Here is a 20,737-nt window from a genome sequence, read left to right on the forward strand (position 1 = left end):
GTGAGACACGTGTGGCCGATCAATATATAAAGCGGTCCTAGGGCAGTTCTAAGGTTACGTATTACCTTATTACCTTCGCAATGAAACAGAGTAAAAGTTCGCTGTACCGTACATGTACTCGGGTACAAGGGTTAGAACCAGAACATGCCATGAGGTTATTTGTATGGCAGAGCGGCGCCACTCCATGCAAATAATCCCAGTCTCTTCACTTGCATGTTCTGGTTCTTATTGCTACACCCGAGTATGCTCTTTTTTTTTTTAAGTTCGCTGTATGCTCAAGTATACGTATACATACATTTCAGTTGTTTGTCGCGATTGCTTCAGCCCTATATTATTACGTTATATATTATATAGAGATACTCAAAGGGTGGGGACAAAGGCCATACATCTGTGGATTGTTGAGTTCTTAAACCAAGTCAATGTGATTCAGAGAGAGGGCCCACATAGTCAGAACATACAATAATATACAAGCTATACTTTATGAGATAGTAATCGACTGTCTTAGCCAACTTCGTCGGGTGTCTTCGAGCTCCATAATATAGAGTTTTAGCTACACGAGTTAAACAGAAAGTCGAGCACTTGGACAGAAAGTCCTGTACCTCTTATTGGCTAAATTACAAATACTTGCAGGTATTTTCCTAAAACAGCTAGAATTTCTGTCCAACCTGTCCGACTTTCTGTTCAACTGGCGTAGCTAAAACTCTCTAACCCAGCGTATACACTCCAAGACTACGGTTCTCTCCGATATTCAATAGTGGCCAATGCGTTATATCCTGGCACTGGGTTATATTAAATAAAGGAGGTAGTCCGTTTTAAGCGTCTGATCAACTTCTGGTATATATTGCGCCGTACTACATTCTGCTCTTCAAACCTGCATAATGCATGTATCGACTACCAATGCGTAACGAAGACTTTTACTCTCAATAGAAATATGGATCCAGTTAAGCAACGTCTACATGTAGGTAGGTACATGTATATATGGCACTCGTGATTACATATACACTTACATTTATTACACATGACATCTTTCATTTCAATTGAATCACAGATTAGCACTCGATATTATTTTGACCTACTAAAGTTTGGGTATCCCCGACAGTCGAGACAGCCAATACCAGGAGATATAAACAACGAGAGTAATTGCATTTATTTATATCTAACATATCATATTTCTCGAATATGCCATAGTACGCTTAACTAAGGTATAACATATTTGAGTGATAGTTCATGACTAAGACCAGATACATTCATATTCAGTCCAGTTAGTGGTGATGATATCTATGTAGATGAAAGTTATAATTTGTGAATTTCGGGTGCCCTAATCTCAACTAATCTGAATCCTTTGTGAGACAGCGAACGTACTTAAGTGATCACGTGAGGGGTTCCTGCTGCAGAAACCGTGTGCGCCACACGTTGAAGAAATGTGGTTGAATGGTTTTCAGGAATGAGCTGCATGGAACACTCTACCAGAATTACATTGATCCGGGAGAATACACATATACAATGTACCCAGGGGTACCAAAAGTGATGCAACGGCTTGGAAATATAGGGTGAGGTCTTAGTGAATTCTTCATACTCTCTTTACTTTATATACTATATATCGCTGCTTCGTTAAAGTCAAAGTTAGGTTGCATGTGGTTGAAATCGTGAGTAGTAAATTGAATCGTTGCATCACCTTCCGGCACCCCTAGGTACATGTAGATAGCGGTAACTAGGGTCAGTTTTAGATTGCCGTGATAGGATAGAAAAACATCTATACACGTAGTATGATTTATATACATATACAGAGGAAGAGATAGAGAATAGAAGCAGGAACAAATCCCTTAATTTATAAGAAACTCATCAACTATCACTCGTAGTCTCTATCGTTATTAGTAAGCTACATGTAGCCAGCTACAGCTAGCTACAGAAAAGAAAGAAAATAACTTGTTTTAATAAAAAGATTCCCTCATTACATGTTCGTATATCGCTTATTGACCATATGACGCATTATGTTATATTTGGGGTTAATATGGATGGTCAAATCTGTCCACTCCGTAGTCGGCGTTTCCTCTAATCTTATCACTCCGCCAACCTTTGATTTATCTTTGGTCCAGCACGCCGGCTTCTCAATAATCTCCATTATCGACTCCGCAAGCATAGTGCAAGCGAACAGGTTCGGTTTAGTGAACTCACTAGATGCGCATCGTGAAATACAAGCACTTCCAAAGCAATGCAGCGTAACACAGAGCTCTTTGGGGTTGTTTTCTATACCGAAGATTCCGCTGCAACGGTCGAAAGAGAAATTTAAATCAAGAAACTGTTTGACGACTTTACGCGCATCATCGAGCAAAGGGCTGCCGTCGCTCGGTTCGCACTTAGGGTCCGTACGTAATATGCGTCTATGTGTAATTGGATCACTCTCCAGTACTAATACGGCGCCGGCGCCGAAGACGAGAGAGACTGTAAGAATTAGGTTTGTAAGGTTGAAAAACATTTGAAGTATATTTAGTAGATTGTTTTTGTTATTCTTTTGTACTGGTTCTGGTAATTGGGTGTTTTGGGGTTGGTAGTTTTTGGTTTTATGGAAGCTGGGAAAAGATGCGCGAGTAGGCCTATTTAAGGCCTGTATCAAGAAATCGAATGCCAGGCTCCATCGTTTCTTGAATACGAGACGCTGATTGAATCAAAGAATAGAGGCGTATGTAGATGTTGGCGTGGGTGGTTTCAGATTGGTCCGCCAGTGGCACGTATTAGCTCCATGAAACATCCACCTATAGCTAGACGTACGTAACATCTTCTTCTTTAACCTTATCAACTACACTTAGTATTGTATTGCTTGTGATCATTTTATAGTTTCAGTTTAAATCTGGCCCAGTACTAGGGCTCGCTATAATATTTTCAAGATTCGGTTTGTAGAGCTCAATTCATATCATGTGCTCCTATTGCGGTTCTGGGTGGTAGGGGTTCATAATTTAGGGCACTAAACAGAAACAAAGAAATAGATCGAACACTAGCTCATATCATGATATCAACTGTGAGAGTCAATATGCATTTATTTATAGAAATAATAACCAAAATTAATATAACTATATATAGCTACTTATTTTACAGCTACTGATGCTAACTCATAGGATGGTCTGCCATGCCGCGCCCCGGGATTATATATCTCGAGCTGGTTATATATATATAAGTAGATTAGATTGGGTTTTAAAAATGTTTCTGAAAACGAAAATCGAAGTAAAATATGACTACCCTCCCCCCATACCAAGCGCTAGCGGTAGGCAAAGACTAAAACGGAAAAGATTACACTTTTTAAATTAATACTTAATATAAAAGTATAGTATACATAGAATATTAAGTTTTATAGACTGCGTATAGTATATTCCTCAAGCTATCTCAGTAGAGGGCCGCGCTATTAATCTACTCGATCCATATCTTTGTGATGGACGTGAGAATATCTTTTCCCTGGGTTACGAATGTATGTGGTAATATCAAAAGCGCTAAGGTAGTGGTACAGGCTGGATGTCAATGATAACTACCCCGCGCCAAGCCTATTGTACACGACCGGTTTGGGTTCTACCGCTCGTGCTAGCTACGTATTTCACTGAACCTCAAATACCCCGCATCCTACCCTCGCTAGGTCTAGGTCGGTATGGGAGTTATCACTACATGTAGTGATATTAACAGTCTTCAACAGATCTAGACGGATAGCATGTCCACAAGGAATCGATATCCATGAGCTTGATAGATATAACAAGTCAAAGAAAATAAAGAGCAATTAAATTTCAAAGTGGACCAAATATTTATTTATTTTTCTGCGCACGTGGGGGACGGCTGAAGTCATGGTGAGTCACTCGCCCGAGATAAGCTGCAGCTCTGTGGAGTACTGTGATTGGCCAGTGTAAACAAGTCCAGTAAACAAACCCTGTAGCTCTTCAGATTAGCATGCAAGGGCACTTCTTAGATAGATGTACCTGTCCAATTGAACTGAATTAGTAAGCTTTAGCTTGTAAAATTCCAGTCGTGTCCGGAATCAGGTAGTAAGGAAATGATTAGGTGGTTGGCTACTGCGAGACGTATTATATTCCGGAGTTGATCACTTATACGGAAAACAAAAACTACGTACTCTCGACGAATTACCTGTCCATTTGGGGAGAATATACTTGCCACGTGTTCCGCCCCCTCATCAACTATATAAGGTAGGCCGGCCTGTCCCATTCTCCTTCTTCAAACAAACGTCATTATCAGCCGGACTGAAAACTTCCACTCTTTTTACTTTTCACGTAAACCCTTAGAATATTTCTTTTCAAATAAAATGACTTTCTTATCCAGTCTTCTATTCTTCAGTATTGTACTATTGGCGATCTTTTCAACGGTTTTCGGACTTGAAGAGGTTCTTGCATTCCAGGAAAATAGGCAAGAAACCAGGCCTTTCGGGGTGTACTCGGCGCTTAAGTACACGGTACTGGATGGCTTTTTCAGACAGAGCGATGATGGTACCGACGATCGTACCTACGACCCTGTAAGTATCCGCTGCCTTGATGTTTACATCAACTATTTTGCTAACAATCGATGCTATTGAAAGCTTACGGATTCTTTCGGACTTCAGTATTCTGGACCCCGACGCTGGGAGAGATTTGTTGAGCATATCTCTTTCTTGAATGAAAATGCCCCCGTGGATGTCAGCTACAAAGTTTTATACCTGGCAAGACATGGCCAAGGGCATCATAACGTTGCGGGCAAGTTTCTCTCATAGAATGGCGTTTATTACATGAAGGTTACTAAAAGATATTATAATATTAGAACACCATTTTGGAAATGAGGCTTGGGAAGTATGTATTCAAATAAATCGATATCTGGGTGGGACCTCGCTGATCTTCGTAGTGTTATTGGGCCATGAAAGGGAATAATGGAACCTACCACTGGGTAAGCACTCTTTTCCCTATTATTTCCGGAAAACTAACCTCCGCAGGGACCTGACGCCCGCCTGACTGAAAAAGGAATATCTGAGGTACATCGTACCCGAGATGCCTGGAAGTCCCAAATCCCCTTTGGTGTCCCCCTCCCTCAAATCCACTTCGTCTCTCCTCTCTCGCGTTCCCTCTCGACTCTTGTCGAGACATGGAAAACGATTGCACTCGACCCTCCTCGACCTCTTGTCAATGAACTTCTTCGGGAAACCCTTTCCCTACATTATGGGGACCACCGCTCACCAGCATCCGAGCTACGTGAGCGTTACCCAGAAGTATATTTCCCCATGGATGGCTCCTTCCCGGAGGAAGACCCACTGTGGAATTATCACCGTGAGTCTCTACAGGGCCGTAACGGCCGGATAAAATATGCCATGGACAACATGATCGCCGCTTCCAATGAAACCTACATCTCAATGACTTCTCATTCTGGGGTCATCAACTCGACTCTTGTAGCTCTCGGACATCGTCCATATAACCTTCAGACGGCGGGCATGATTCCTGTCGTCGTAAAAGTGGAGCGAGACCGAGGGGGTCTACAGAAGTGGTTTCAGCCGAATAACCCTTCGCTCAAAAATGTCGACGATAGCCCAAGGGTGGAGGAGAGAGTGATTTGCGATGGTTACCCACCTGTCAACGTATCGGGATTGTACGAGAGCGGAATGGGAGTTTGGCCGTGGTCATAGGTGCTGGCTCTTTCAGCAGAATATATACCAGATAGATCTCTAGGACGGAGAAAGGTTTGGCTTTGCTTGAAATATAAGAAGAGACCAAGAAAAATGTGTGATATATAATGTATAGGAATGCGGTGAGTTACCGTGGGGCAGCTGAAGATTGCGGAGGGGCTGGGTCCCGGGTATGCAGGTCGCCAAGGGATAAAATACATAAAGAAACCCGCTTGTTTGGAGGTGCTGAGGCGGAGGTCACGCCCTTGATAGTGCCCTGCAATATACCAGAGGCCTCAGGAATAGTTGGTTGGAAGACTGTAAATAAGAAGGGTGATAGAACAACCGTATTTAGCTTTATACGAATCCCATTTTTTTGTTTTGATACTTTTTGGCCCGCAAGATTTCGGAACAGCTGTGAAAAATATATGCTCAACAGTTACAAACATGAGTGAGAAAAGGATAAGAGAAAGAAAATCACACCATGCGTTCTCGAGATACTAAAAATAAAGCAAAGGGTATTTAGGCAACCAAAACGCCCCTAGAATACCATATGGATCCTCAACCCATGCACCCCCTACGCCATTGTACTCTCCAAACCCCGGTCCCAAGTATGGCCGCCGACTACATAACTGATGAGGTCCTTGGCCTCTTGCGGCTGCTTCCTGGTCTCTTCTCGGGGGCGGGCGGTCCCATCTCAGTTAGGGTTGTTCCTTCGCGTTCCTCACGCTCAATGGCCCTCCCACCCTTATGATCCTTGGCCTTTTCCTTCTGGTCAAGCACCATGGAGAGTATGTCGTAGGCGAATTGCGGGAACTCAAGAATCATTCCCATGAATTCCCTCTCAGCCTCGTGACGTAGGACATGGCCTTTCAAAAATTTATTAGTATTAAGTAGATAACAATAGGGATAGGTACTTACTTCTATGGGCCCAGAAAGTTGCGATAGGGTTTCTAATAGTCTTGTCCTCCTTTGGTGTATTCGCATACACGAACCTAGCATACTCAAGCTCGCCCTTAGCGGTAGAATTGATCCTGTGAATCTTGCTGTGCGCCAATGTCTTGAGCTCCTCCATGCCTAGCTTATCGGCGAGTGTATATACCCTCGCATGCTTCAACAGATGGCTCCCATCTTCATCAATTTCATCCGGGGAAACCACCTCCAGCACCAACTCGGATGCGTTCTTGTTGAAGACGAGACGGGGGGTGTACTCGTTCGTGTAGAGATACTGCAGGAAGCAACCAACAGCATCGAGGTTCTCATCTTTGAGGCTATCGACGGTGAGGGAGTTATCGAAGTATGGGCTGCGCTGAAGGAGCGCAAGATGAGCCTTGAGGACAGCATCTCCGACGGTGATGGTTACAATGGATGAAGAAAGATAGCTGTGTTCATCATCCATCATCATTGTATTAGCGGTTTGCTATACGTCGAGTTGTTTGCTCAATTCCTGATGGTGAGAGAAATAGAGAAGGAGAAATGGAAGGAAAGTATAAGGAAAGTATAAGTGAGGCGGGACGAAGAAAGGGTAGAAGTGTGAACGATGGGGACTTACTCAATGAAAGTCAGTTCCTTCTTTTCAGGAACAACCTCGTTTGCGGAATTGTCGACAACGACTGCTAGCGCCATGCTCGATTCCCCGCCCTCTTCGTTCCCCTCCTCGAACTTTTCCTCGACGTCGCCTTCGCCGTCTCCATCACCATCCTCGTCCTCTTTTTTCTCTTCCTTCTCGGTTTCTTCCGCCTCCGCTGGTGTCTCGCCGAACAAGTCGCCCGTAAGATCGGAAGCTTCTACATCCATTGTTTCTGCTAATGGAGCGACAGGGGCTGTAGGAGTAGGATCTGGTGTATTGGTTGAGTTTGACATTTCTTTTTCTCCCTTCGTTTATTTGCGAATACTTACCAGATAACGGCAGCAAGGATTCGGTGGATGGGCAATTGAACAAAGACGATGCAAAGGTCAGTCTCTGAGCCTGGTCGACGCGTGTTGTTGTTGCAACATCACAAAAGGTTAGACCTGTCGCGGGTATCTATCTTGGCAGGAACTCGCTTACTATTCTCTACCCATGGCTTGAGAGTCGGGGTTTATTATCCCTGTTGGGCATCAGGTTAGGGGTACGGATTGGTATGCAAGATAACTAAAATCTCTGGATTCCACATTATCTCAAAGCTCTTTGATATAGCTACTATGAATGCTTCCAGTACTAATAAGATACATATATTGCTAGAAAAACCTTACAAAAAACATTTCCCCAAGTTTAGTCGAGTTTAAGATCTTTCTTAACGGCATCCCTGCAAATTGGATGGTAGAAATTGATATGAGTGTTGAATGTTTTAACAGCCAATTCCCTATCACATTCATTCAACAGCCTATATAGAGGCCTCACAAACTTCATTCTTCCCCAATTACCTAAAGCTTCTGCTGCAGGCTGAAATAACTTTGGGTCCTTTGCCTTGAGCCCGACTATCAACATTCGACTCAGAATCTCCGCATTCTTACTCTTCATGAATCCATACTGATTTATCATCGTTTCGACAAGTTCCGTTTTTAGCGGTTTCTCAAAGTCTGTGATTTTTTCAAGGAAAACGACGATCTGTCCAGATGTCCAAGATTCGATATCCTTGGGACCGGGAGTCCAGCCCCCAGATGGCGATGAATCGGTATTTAGACCCTGCCATTTATCCGCGAGGTTATAGCAGACATCGGCAAGCGAAGTGTCAAAGTCAGGCTTTGGTGGAAGGCCAGGCGCGTGGAACCATTTCTCCCAGTCCACTTCCTTTTCAAGTGCCGCAGAAGCTTCAGCGTCGGATGCAAAAAACTCCAATAATGTTGATTTGAAGTCCTCTGAGGTCAATGATTTCTGGTGGAACTTTTTGAAATACTATTCATCTCACGGTTATTAAGTGCCCCGAAAATGATAGAGGGCTCACAAACATGTGGAATAAATTTGTCCCATTTTGCCCTCCCTACCACTCTGTCGAGGAAAAATAGGAAGTTGAATCCCTTCTCATACGGAATACTAGAGAAGGCGTCATCCGGATCCTTCCCTTCCAAGTCCACCACCAGCTTCGTAAATCCATGATCCTCTCCATAGAGTTGCACACTTTCCTTTAAAGCCTTCCATCCGATAATCGCAGAGAAATGAAACTCTTTGTCACCATGAAGAATACCCCCGATACGTCTCTCGAGGTAGGTAGTCCATCCCTCGTTCAGCCAGAAATGTTCCCAACTTGCATTGGAAACTAGGTTCCCAGACCAAGAATGGGAAAGTTCATGGGCAATTACATCGATGTTAGATTTATCACCCGAGATAATTGTTGGTGTTGCGAAGGTATGTGTTGGGTTCTCCATACCTCCGTACGGGAAACTGGGAGGGAGGATCAAAACGTTGTAAGTAGTCCACGGGTAAGGGTACACGAGTGACTCTGCAGCTTCCATAAACCTCTCCATGTCACCCTCAAGCTCCGTCTTGCAAGCTAAAAGCTCTTCAGGACCTGTGTAGACCAATGACCGAGGGCCAATGGAGGCTGATGCAATATCTCCTGACGCAATGGCAAAAAGGTACGATGGAATTGGAATAGGTTGGTGCGATGTGTACGCAAGAGTTCCAGCTTCGTCTTTAGATTTCCCGGCAATGAACTCGTGGGTTCCCGTTGGCAGACCAGAAGTAAGGACTGGAAGGGGAGAACGAATCTTGATATCGAAGGGGGATTTGACAGCTGGTGTGTCTTGGCAAGGATACAGAGAACGGGCATGAATTGCCTGGCATTGTGAGACTGATATCTAAAATTTAGCATAGAATTCAAGAGCATAATGAAGGGTTGAGTTACACATGTAAGGGTGCTTCTTATTAGATGTTTGCTCAGGTGTCATCCATTGCAAAGCGGTGCACTTATCAGTGGTACCGTAAGAGATCTATCAAGGTGTTAGACCTTAAAAATAGGTTCGTTTATTAAACCAAGAATGTGGGGTATGAGTACCTTCACTTTGACGCATTGGCCTTCTTTCACTTCCTTCCCAGTATTGATTGTCACAGCACTCCCGTAAGGCTCCACTCTCTCTGAGACGTCAAATGTTGCTTTATCTCCATCAACACACACACTCTTCACATCCAAATAGCTTGTATCCAAAACCACATCCTCCAACGTATCCTCAGTAGCTTTCAATGTCAAAGTAACATCCCCGGATAACGACGAAGTGGGAAACGACAAGGTCAGGTTGATATCAGTGTGCGTAGTCGTAAAGACAAGGTGGTTTGCTTGTGAATTGGGATCCTTCTTAATTGGTGTCATGTTTGCAAATATTCTTGATGTTGTCGAGAACGAGCGATTGATAGCCAGCAGAGTGCGGGGTTGAGGCTTAAAGTAGGGTGAAGCAGCTGTTGCGGGACGCGACGGTTTGATGCGGAATTGAGGGGACCGGCAAACAGCAGGGATGCACAGAAAACATGGTGATTTTGATGGAGATAAAACTCGAAACTGAGACCGAGCGCGAGTTGCTAGAGTCAGCATGGTGGAAATACATGGATTTTTTGAATAAACTCATGATCCGGTATTGTAGCTCGCTTCGCCAAGAATCTTGTCGCACATGTGCATTAGATCTCGGAATGCACCTATAGCTAGCAAATCACTACATATATTTGATACACATATCTATGAAGTATCTACAAGTACATGTAGTGATGAGCAGTTCCCGATTGTGCAACCGCTTATTCTTGTAATGCCACAGCACATTGGATATATCTTGCCATAGGATAATGCACGCCAATTAATCGTGAACACAATTCAGATATCGATCTGCTAATCACCAAGACGTATATAGTTAGGCGCTCGATTGGTTATCTACGTGCTAGAGATTACGGCCCTGAATCGGGAATGTTACTAAACGCTACGATCCTTGATTATTCAGAACACTGCGTGATACCTCATGACCCAGAAAGCTGAGTGACCCTTCATGATCTAATCAGTTTTTCATGCACTTTGCCCCTGACGCCCCCCCCCCCCCCTATATTCTGGCATTACCTTCTAGTGTCGTTAAATCCCTTGTTCATGCTATAGTGTCTCGCCTATGCATATTAAACTACCACGTATAAACTAGCCATGTAAAACTTCCCTATCGACACCAACTCGAACTTGTGGTTTTTTTCTCCAATACCTTTCACGCGTATACATATACTTGTTCCAGGACTCAAAGCGCATGTAAATTGTTCATATAGATATGTTTTTCACTGCTTCTGGGACACATCAAGTAATCGCCTACCTGGATACGAGATCAAAAATGTGTATTATTGTTGCATGTAAGAAGTACAAGAGGGCCCGAAGGCACGTAAATCCGAAAACATAGTACCCATAGCTGAACAGGACATAAATGTAAAATCGTAAAACCGTTACAACAGAATGAAACCGCTATCACAAATCAGCAGTTTAATTAGAACCTCCACTGCAACTCCTGGCCGCAGAGTAGTCTAGTTAGAGCTTCTGCTACGACTCCTGGCCGCAGGACACTAGTCAAACCGAGTCGTATGGGTTTTACAGCACCCACAACGGGCATGGAAACAAGTGACTCCATCCACCTTATGTGGACATCTCTCCTTATAAAGACTATTCCCCTCTTTTCCACAGTCGCAGCATGTCCAAGTAGGTTTTGGACGATTCTCTCCAATGTATACCATAGGCATCTTGCCGGTGAGTGTAGTTCAAGTCAAGATTTTAAGAATAATGAGCGTTATGATGATTTGAGGATTCGAGCACAATAGTCAGTAGATCGTAATGTTTCTTGAGGACGTATGATGATAGTGGAAACAGATTGGAAGCTCGGTCGTTTATAAGGGCTTCTTTCTGAGACCATGATTGGGTGAATCACTGCTACAACGATATCAGGCCCCGAAGTTCCAAATTCTATGGTTTTTACAAACGTTGTGTTCTTGTGCCATGTTGCCTAGTAAAGGGCCGCAGATATGCGAATAGAATTCGGTAGTCGCCAAAAACTCGTTATGCGATTCTGCGAAGCCTAAGGCAGGTCTTTATGCAGCAGGCCATATCTCCTCTCATCTGGTTCGCACAGCACCGCAGGGCAGAGCTCCCGGTCCCGTCGGCGGTTAACGGCAAAAGATGATTTGCTATGAGGTCATGACGGCGGGATTGTGTCACAGACCACGAAGCGAGCATTGCGTTCAGCCCTAGCCCTAAGGCTGCGAGTGATTCTCGATGACGGTGTGAATACGTTGGATATCTGTCTCAAAGACTCGGAGAAATCTTGAGGTCTTCATGGCGAGGAAAAATCAGCAACTGGTTAGGTCTCTTGCGCCTGGACCTTGAGTAGCCAGAAACTGTAGGCTGAAGTGGACTTGAACAAAGTATGTGATGGTTGATGAGCCTTCGAAAGAGAACAGTCTTCTAGAATAAATTAGTTCTAAACTGCAGACTGCATACCCTGACAAAGTCATCTCTTGGGCCCCATTTTCGTTGTTTTCTTTTGCAGGCCATAACGTCAGACTCTTGGCAACAACGTCGTCGGCTGTTCCTGCTGCTGCACGTAAACCCCGCACTCGAAACAAACCACCCCACCCAAATCCTACTTACAACCTCTGCCACTCCGCTTTACAACATACCATCACCATCAATCACATACAAACATGGCTGACGAGTCTTCCGCTGCTGCTGCTGCTGCACCTACCGCAAAGCCTCAGGCCGAGGAGGTTGGTATGTGACGATACCGCATTCCTCGTTGTTTGATTTGGTTGGGAAACAAAAATGCTAATCGTGGGGTTGACCCAGACTACACACTGAACAACCCCGATGTTCTCACAAAATACAAAGATGCGGCAGTAATCGCCCACAAGGTCCTCGAGGCTGTTTCAAAATTGGCTGTCGATGGTGCAACCATTTTGAGCCTTTGCCAGGCTGGTGACAAGATGTTGGATGAGGAAACCGCAAAAGTGCACAAGGGCAAGAAGATCAGCAAGGGTATGGAAATTCTCACCGTCTACTTTTAACCTCCAGTCTCCTTTGGCGGATCTTTTCACCCACCACCATTGAATGCGAGATTTTGTAGAGGCTACATGCCTTTCACGCGCGGGCGCAATCTACTAAATACGGGAAGACGTGAAAAATTGAATTTTTACTAAAGGTTTATTCATGCAGGAATTGCCTTCCCTACCACCGTTTCTCCCAATGATATCCTCACCCCCTACACGCCCCTCTCCACCGATGCCGGTGAGGCTGGAATTACAGTCTCAAACGGCGACGTTCTCAAGATCCAGTAAGCCCCAAATGAAACCCGGTCTTTCTCGAAGCTGCTTTCTAACCTAACGCCCCTTAGACTCGGTGCCCAAATTGATGGATTCCCCGCAATAGTCTCAGACACCATCGTCGTTGGCGAAGAGAGTAATGAGAGCAATGACCTGATCCTTGCGACCCACTACTGCAATGAAGCCCTTCTCCGTCTAATGATCCCCGCCGATATCCACCCCTCAAACACCCCCGAGAAGCCGTACAAGGTACCTTCATCTTACGAAATCACCGAGAAGCTGAAGAAGATTGCCGCCGCATATGGCTGCACTCTTGTCGAGTCCACCACCTCATTCGTCTTTGCCCGCAACGAGATCGAAGGCAAGAAGCGCCTTGTTATCCTCCCGGGTGAGGGTATCCCCAAGAGTGAGGGAACCCCGAGGTTGGCGAGGCCTGGGGTGTTGAGCTCTCTTTGTCCAAGGGCGGTGGAAAGGTTAAGGAGGTCCCCGGAAAGAGGGCTACTCTCCACAGGAAGACCGACACAAAGTTCAGTCTTAAGAGAGACTCTAGCAGGGCTACACTTAACGAGGTTATTAAGAAGTTTGGAACATTCCCATTCGGTCTCAGACAGCTGGATGATGAGAGGACAGCAAAGGCTGGTATCTTGGAGTGCGTTAGAAGCAATCTGTTTAGACAGTTTGAGGTTTTGGGAGACAAGGACGGTGCGGCCACTTCTAGGCTCTTCACCACCATTGGTTAGTTCTCCCTCGCGTTACTATTGTTGCTAAACTGTGTACTGACCGAGAGACAACAGCCATCACCAAGAACGGTATCACAAAGCTCGCCGCTCCCCCGGCTCCTGATTTCGAGAAGATTACTTCGGACAAGAAGATTGAGGACGAGTCCATTCTTGAGCTGCTCGCCCTCCCGCTAAGGGCAGAGAGCAAGGCATCCAAGAAGAAGAAGAAGAAGACCGCCAAGAAGGAAGATGCCGAATAAATGTAGCATTAGTTCTTTCTTTTCCTTTATTCCCCATTTCTTTCATTCCAAGCTCCTCTTCCTCGTAAGGGAAGTTAGCATTTGTTTCCCTTTTACTAAAAAAAAAAGAAAACCGGCGGGAAACTGATTTTTTTCTTTCATATTATTGTTTTTTTTTGGACGACCCTGAATTCAATGTGCGTGCTGCGGCCATTGTAATACCTATCTTAGTCATATGAAAAGAAAAAAAAGTGATATCTCATGATTTCCTCCCCTCCCATATATCGCCGGTTGTGTGCAGGCCCGCGTCTCCTTCAACCAATCCGCATAAACATCTAGTTACCAAGATATCCCCCACCCACCCCCACTCTCCATCCCCTCTTCCCCGCTTTATATGCATGCACTCTGCACCCCACACAGCCAGCACCCCGATCTGGCCGCACGGCAATCGTGATCAGCGCTTAGCCCCTTCCGCGACCGCGACCGCAACACGTGCCGCTGGCTATCGGGGGGGGGGGGGGGCGGCGTGGCAATCAGTCATGGGGTATCACTCGGTGTTTTGGACTGCGTGATCGTGCTCACCCTTTGCTGCTGTTGTTAGTTCATTTATTGCATGACCATCGCCACTCGTTCTTGCTATAGAATTCCCCCCCCCCCCCATCGGCCACTACTACATATAGTACTACATGTACCGGGTGTTGAGGGTAAGTGATCAGAATCTGATAAGTGAATGTTACGGTGAATCGGTGTATTTGTCTTATCAGATTCTGGTCACTTTTCACTACACCCTAGTACTGATGAGCCCCACCCCCCAAGTACCTCGACTCTCACCCGCGCCGTCACAAACCGTAGAATGGAAAGAGACTAACACTATAGATGGATTGAAACGCCATTGCTGTAACGTACACTCACTCACTCACTCACTCACTCAGTTACCACTACATAGTAGTACTAAACATAACAAACCGGCGTACCACAACAAAACAAAACACAACACAACATGACAGAAAGAAAAAAAGAAAAAAAAAACATAACGGTAGGAAAACAACATTGTATTCGTAGGTAGGTAGGCGTGTGGTGATGATGACCACCTCCTCCTCCTCCTCAAAAGAAAAAGAAGCCGATCCAAAAAGAAAAGAAAAGATCCAGAATGAAGGACCATGGAAGACATCGCCGTCAAACGCGATTTAAGGGAAACATGGAAATTTTTTTTTTCTTTCATGACAAACAACAACAGCTTGATTCCCAAATCCCATAAAAGAAGAAAGAAAGAAAGAAAGAAAGAGGGAGAGCAGTACACACAAAAAACCACAAAAAGAAAAAGGAAATACACACATCACACACAGACACACACATCAAAACGCATAGAGAAACACTCAAAAAAAAGAAAAAAGAAAAAGAATGCCAACTACTACTACTAACTAACTAAACTACCCCATCCTCCTACTCGCCATCACTCGGCGGCTCCGAAAGCTCACTACTATCCTCATGCTCCACCGCCGCCGCCGCCGCCGCCGCCGCACCCGCACCCGCACCCGCACTCCCATTCGTCCCATTAACCGCCGCCACCGTCACCGTCCCCGACGCCCTCGTCTTGCGCCCCCCCCTCGCCAGTTTCCGCTCCGCAACCACTACAGTCGCCGTCGGCTCCGGCGACGACGCCGCCGCACCACCGCGCTTTGGCCGCCCCCGCCCGCGCTTCATCGGCGTGATCTTCTTTTGCGGCGATGAGGGCGCCGGCGCATCGGCCTCTTCGGTCTCCGGCTCCTTCTCGGGCTCTGCATCCTTCTCGGCCTCTTTCTCGGCCTCCGCCGCGTCTTCTTGCATTGGTTCAACAGCTGCGGTTGTAGCTTTCGCCTTCTTCCCCCTTACCGGCGTCGCGCTCGCCGCCGCCTCCTCCTCATCCAGTATCCTCTCCCCCCGAGGTTTTCTCCCGCGCTTCGCCGGCGCCGGCTTCTCCTTCCTTGTTTTTACCGCCGCCGCCGCATCCTCCTCCTCCTCCTCCTCATCGTCGGCGGCGCCGTCGCTCCCCGCATCCCCCATCTCCACATCACTATCCTCATCGCTCTCTGCCTCCACAGTCTCCTCCTCATCGTCGTCATCCTCCACATACTTCACCTTCGTCGTCGACCTCCCGCTCCTCCTCCGCTCCGCATCCGACGGCGCCTGCTTCGGCGTCTTCGGCGGCCTCCCTACCTTCCTCTTCTCGGCGCTCTCCCCCGCGGGCGTGGCCGCAGCGGCTTTGTACTTCTTCTTCGCGGGGGTGCTGGCGGTGCCGCGTGGGGCATTGGGGTCGCTTTTACGCTTCTTACCGCCGGCGCCGTGGGCGCCGCCGTGGCGCGCGCTCTTGGGCTTGATGAGCGCGTCGAGGCGCAGCTCGATTTCCTCGGGTAGGTAGGTGCTGCGGGAGACCTCGAGCGACTGCTCGGCGCTCTGCATGGGCATGAAGAGACCCGCGGGGAGGCGGATCTTGCCGGGCCAGGTTTGGATCGTCCAGTGGTGGTGCTCGGCGTAGCGGCGGATCACGGCCTGGGCGAGCTCGGAGAGGTAGTAGAGGTTCTGTATGTTTGTTAGTTTTTATGTCCCCGCACCACCACCGCACCCCCGAAGAATCCCCCCCCCCCCCCCCCAAACACCGCCCAAAACACCCAGAGAATGGATAGAGCGTACCTCGCTGTTATTCGGACTCAGCCCGTCGCGGAACTGCTTGACGCGCTGTGCGACGTGGTAGATGAGGCTGACGTTCTCCTCGCTCGCGACAGCCGTGAGGTAGAAGAGGATGTATCTGCAGAACCAGGCGCGCACACTTCAATCAGCTCCGTCTGTCTCTGTTCCCCCCCGAAACCGCATTTTTCTTCCCCAGCCCCCTCCTCGAATCGAAAGCAAGACGAAGGAGTGGAGGAAGAGAGAGGGGGAGGGAGGGAGGTGCGTGTCTGTGTTTGTGTTTTATGGCAAGCAAAAGAGAAAAGGAAAAAGGGAAATAGCAGAGGGGAATAATAATAAAAGCACCCCTCCACCAACACCATCTCTTTCCAAACCGGGGGGGGAATTCCCCTCTTTCAACAAAAACGAGAGCAAAAAAAAAAAAGCAGAGTCAAAACTTACTTCGCAAAATCCGCCAAATCCTCCACCTGCGTGCCAAAATCCGGATGATGCGCCAGCAGGCTCAACAGCCTCGCAAACACCGCCTCCATGACATTTCCCGCCGCATTCGCCTTCCGCATACTCGCTGTGCGCGCCTTGACCCACGTGACGGCGGCGTCGCGCATCTCGGGCACGGGCTCGTAGGCCATGAGGAAGATGATTGTGTAGAACCTGTTGCCCAGGCGCGAGGAGGCGAGGTATTTTTTCACCTTGTCGACGAAGCGGGCGCGGACCTCGGTGCAGTGGTCTTGGATGACGCAGGCGAGGCGGTTGAAGTCTGTGGGCGTGATGAGGTCGTCGTAGATTTTGCTGGAGGCGAGTTTGAGGATTGAGAGTGCGGCGGAGAGGCGGAGGCGGGATTTGTGAGCGCGGCTGGGAAAATGTTGTTAGTTAAATCATTACCCCACCACCATCAATCATAGAGACGAAAAAAACTCACGGCGTATCCTCATCAATACTCAACTCCCCCTCCTTCACCACCAACTGCATCAACATCTTCAGCACCGCCTCAGGCACCTTCGTCCTCCTAAACTCCTCCGCCTCCCTCGCCCCTCCAGCACACCCACATGCGCCCTTAGTCTATTCACCGTGATCCGCAACGCCAGCATCTTCGCCCGACACTCCACATCCACCGCCTCCTCCGCCACCCACACCGCCTCCTCCATCCCCCCCCCTCCCCGTCCCCCCCACCACCACCCCTCTCCTCCTCCCCCGCCGGCGCCCGCACCTTCAGCAGCACGTCCTTGGCAATATCCATAATCGCATCATTCTCCTCCTCGCACTGCGCCGGCGCCAGCAGCACCAGCTGCGCCAGACACGCCAGCTTCGCCAGAAAGTGCTCCCCGCCAAACTCGAAATCGCGAACACACCGCCGGATCAGGTCCGCGGCGTACATGTCGCGCCGCTTGGCCGAGTACATCAGGATACTGACCGCGTGTTTCGCCGCAGCGGGCGGCTGCCCCGTGAGCGCGAAGCCGACGAGGGCTTGTAGGAGCTTGCGCTCTTGCGGCATGTCGGCGGGGTAGCTCTTTGCGAAGCCCGCGCACGCCTTGAGGGTGTCTACGGCGCCGGCGGAGTCTGTTGGTGAGCGGGCGGAGGACTGTTCTTGGAGGAGGTCGGAGAGTGCCTTTACGTTTGCTTTGAAGACTGCGGGGTTGGACGAGGACATTTCTTTGAGTACCTCGTGGGCGACGGCGGAGAGGGAGGCCTCGTCGGTGCGTGAGAACTCGACAATGTGCGGGACGTGCGACTTGTTGTAGATTAGCTGCGAGACGCGGTATAGCAGTGGTGTGAGGGTCTCCATTATTGTGGGCGCGGTGCCTGGTGCTTCGGAGATGCGCTTCTTGATCTCTTTGAGCGCCTTGACGACCGTGCGGTAGTCCGAGTCGGGCGAGAAGCAGAAGCGGATGAGTTGGTAGCAGCGGCGGTCGTGGAGCTTCGCAAACTTGAGTAGGTTTTCTTTGGCCTTGGGCGTGTCGGGGAGCTTCTGCGAGAGCCATTCTATAAACTTGTTGAGCGCGCGCTTGACGCCCTCTTCTTCCACGTCCTTGTCCATTACGCCGCCCTACAAAATAAAATAACTTGTTGTCAGCTATCATTTCCATCAAACATGTATATATACCTAGGGTTAGGGTGCGGAGAAGCGCGGGGGCGGGGAGTGTGGAGTGGGGGGGGGGGGGGGAATACATTATAATCCTCACAGCTCTTCAAAAACACATCCATCACCTTCGCATAACTAATCTGCCTCAACGGGACCGCAAACAGCGCCTTCTTCGCCTTCACATCAAGCCCCTTCACCAGCACCAGCAGCCTCATGACCCTAATCTTATCCCCCTCCGCAATCTCCCTCTCGCGCTCCTTCTCCGCCTCCTTCTCCTTCCCCTTCCTGCTGCTGCTGCCCCCACCATTCTCCCCGGCAGAAACGACAAGCTTCGACTCCTTCTCGATCGGCGGATAGTTGACGGGCAGCAGCACGCCAAAGAGCACATGGTCGAGCAGCACATTGACCTCGGCGTCGTTGATGTAGAACGTGTCGAGGATCTTGCTCGGGATCCACCCCAGCTGCGCCGTGACAATCTCGTTGCCCGCCGCAATGTCCGCGTACGCCATGTTCCACATGCGCGCGAGGCAGAACATGCCCTCCCAGCGCACGCTGAACTTCTTGTCCCGCACGCGCTCGCCGAGGTGGTGCAGTATCCGCTTCCCCCACCCCTTGCCGTCGCCGTCGGCGCTCTTGCCCTTCCCGCGACCGGCGGTGGCCGCGGCGGCCACCGGCGCCCCGGAGGCAAGCTCGGGGTTGTAGGTGTTGAACGGCGAGAGGTCCGCGCCGAGCTTGGTTGTGATGCTGGCGTAGTCGAGCTCGCCGAGGGACACGCATGCCGACAGTCGCACGCGGTCGTCCAGATCGTTCAGTTTCACCGCGACGAGGTCGACGAGCTGCACGGCCATGAAGTCGTTTCGCTCCTTCATGATCCTCACCGCAGCCTCAACCCACTTCGCGCGGACCGCGCTACTCTTATCATTTGCGCGGCCGATCCACGCCTTCCACGTCGCGGGCGCGTTCGCGCCGAACGTGCCCGTCAGCGCCATATCACCAATCGTCTCCGTGCTGAGCACCCTAATCTCCGCATTCTCGGCCATGAGCTCCTGCTCGAGCTGCGGGATGACGTTCTGCAGCACAGCCGGACAGGCCTTCCACAGCTCCTTGACGAGCAGGTGGGCCTTGTGCAGTTCCTGGAGGTCCTCGTGCGACGGCTCGTGCAGCGCCGGGTCGTCCGAGTCCGAGTCGGGGCTCATTGACGTGTGGCGGCCGCCCTTGTTGCGCGGCCGCGCCGACGGCGAGGCGTCCATGATGACCTCGGAAAAGTACTGGCAGATCTGCCGTGCCATCTTGTCGACGCACTGGTTGCAGATGGCCTTGGCCATGTTGTAAGCCGGGGGCGGCACGGGCGCAATGAGCTTCGTCTGGCCGTCGTCCTTCTTTCCCTTCATCTCCTTCACCGCGGGCTTCCCGCGTGCCGTGATGGCCGCGAGCGCGGCGGGGTTCGCGCGGAAGAACTGCGCGACAATGATGTCGACCACCTCGGAGGGGAGGGAGTTGCACTCCTCGATGAGCTGCACGAGGATGTCGGTCATCTGGTACTCGACGTTCTTTGGCCCGTCGGGGCGCGCGAGGTCAAAGAAGTTTGTAAAGATCTTGAGCGTGATCGCCTCGCTGTTTGGGATGTCTGAGATGAGCACGACGGACTTTACGGACGCCAGCGACTCGAGGAGGTACAGGTGCTGCTGGTAGTACGGCGTCTCCGGGTCCGCGAGCCCGCGCAGCTGCCTCACAAACAGCTCGAATATATCCTACAACACACACCGTCCGTCAGCCCCGTCAATTGCAACACACCTCTCTCACACAGCTCTCACACACACAGACAGAACGACAAACCTTCAACTGCACCGCCGTATACGGCGCATCCGGCGCATGCAACCTAAGCATATCCGCGAGACAACACGCCGCATACGCCTTGACGCCGGGGTCCTTATGCTGGAGCAGACCGACATTGACGAGCTCGCGCGCGGGGGTGGCCAGGCTCTCGCGGTCGACGGCCTCCTGCTCGAGCGCGATGAGCTCCTTGCTGAGTGCCTTGAGGCGCGTGATGAGCGTGCCCGTGGGGATGGGCTTTCCCGCCTTCCACGAGAGGGCGTCGCTGAATTGCAGCACGTTTGACGGCTGCTGCTCGTCTTCGTCCTCCTCGGGGGGAGGGCGGGAGGAGCGGGCCAT

At 49.3% G+C, this 20,737-nt stretch overlaps 5 protein-coding genes across 5 annotated transcripts; 3 read left to right on the forward strand and 2 right to left on the reverse strand.

The window, feature by feature from the left end:
- Positions 1–4,297: 4,297 nt before the first annotated feature.
- On the forward strand, positions 4,298–5,638 carry LAJ45_05662 (uncharacterized protein; the record flags this gene model as incomplete). Its single annotated transcript, XM_046115231.1, has 5 exons — positions 4,298–4,504; positions 4,568–4,721; positions 4,786–4,814; positions 4,867–4,908; positions 4,955–5,638. The coding sequence occupies 5 exons, from the start codon at positions 4,298–4,300 to the stop codon at positions 5,636–5,638; spliced, it is 1,116 nt and encodes a 371-aa protein (XP_045971753.1).
- A 603-nt stretch (positions 5,639–6,241) lies between these two features.
- On the reverse strand, positions 6,242–9,906 carry LAJ45_05663 (uncharacterized protein; the record flags this gene model as incomplete). The annotated part of the gene is made up of 8 exons (XM_046115232.1): positions 6,242–6,486; positions 6,539–6,999; positions 7,170–7,455; positions 7,517–7,630; positions 8,024–8,495; positions 8,549–9,390; positions 9,445–9,529; positions 9,595–9,906. The coding sequence occupies 8 exons, from the start codon at positions 9,904–9,906 to the stop codon at positions 6,242–6,244; spliced, it is 2,817 nt and encodes a 938-aa protein (XP_045971754.1).
- A 2,342-nt stretch (positions 9,907–12,248) lies between these two features.
- LAJ45_05664 (uncharacterized protein) lies at positions 12,249–13,842 on the forward strand (the record flags this gene model as incomplete). Its single annotated transcript, XM_046115233.1, has 6 exons — positions 12,249–12,315; positions 12,391–12,579; positions 12,757–12,874; positions 12,935–13,285; positions 13,375–13,598; positions 13,658–13,842. 6 exons carry the CDS (start codon positions 12,249–12,251, stop codon positions 13,840–13,842), a joined length of 1,134 nt encoding a protein of 377 aa, XP_045971755.1.
- Positions 13,843–15,264: 1,422 nt separating this feature from the next.
- On the reverse strand, positions 15,265–20,737 carry LAJ45_05665 (uncharacterized protein; the record flags this gene model as incomplete). Its single annotated transcript, XM_046115234.1, has 7 exons — positions 15,265–16,380; positions 16,492–16,606; positions 16,927–17,337; positions 17,405–17,516; positions 17,617–18,529; positions 18,652–20,316; positions 20,402–20,737. 7 exons carry the CDS (start codon positions 20,735–20,737, stop codon positions 15,265–15,267), a joined length of 4,668 nt encoding a protein of 1,555 aa, XP_045971756.1.
- Positions 19,058–19,267, forward strand: LAJ45_05666 (uncharacterized protein; the record flags this gene model as incomplete). Its single annotated transcript, XM_046115235.1, has 1 exon — positions 19,058–19,267. The coding sequence occupies one exon, from the start codon at positions 19,058–19,060 to the stop codon at positions 19,265–19,267; it is 210 nt and encodes a 69-aa protein (XP_045971757.1).

The sequence above is a fragment of the Morchella importuna genome (genome assembly GCF_003444635.1).
Source record: "Morchella importuna strain M04M26 chromosome Unknown Morimp01GS015, whole genome shotgun sequence".
Taxonomy (NCBI): domain Eukaryota; kingdom Fungi; phylum Ascomycota; class Pezizomycetes; order Pezizales; family Morchellaceae; genus Morchella; species Morchella importuna.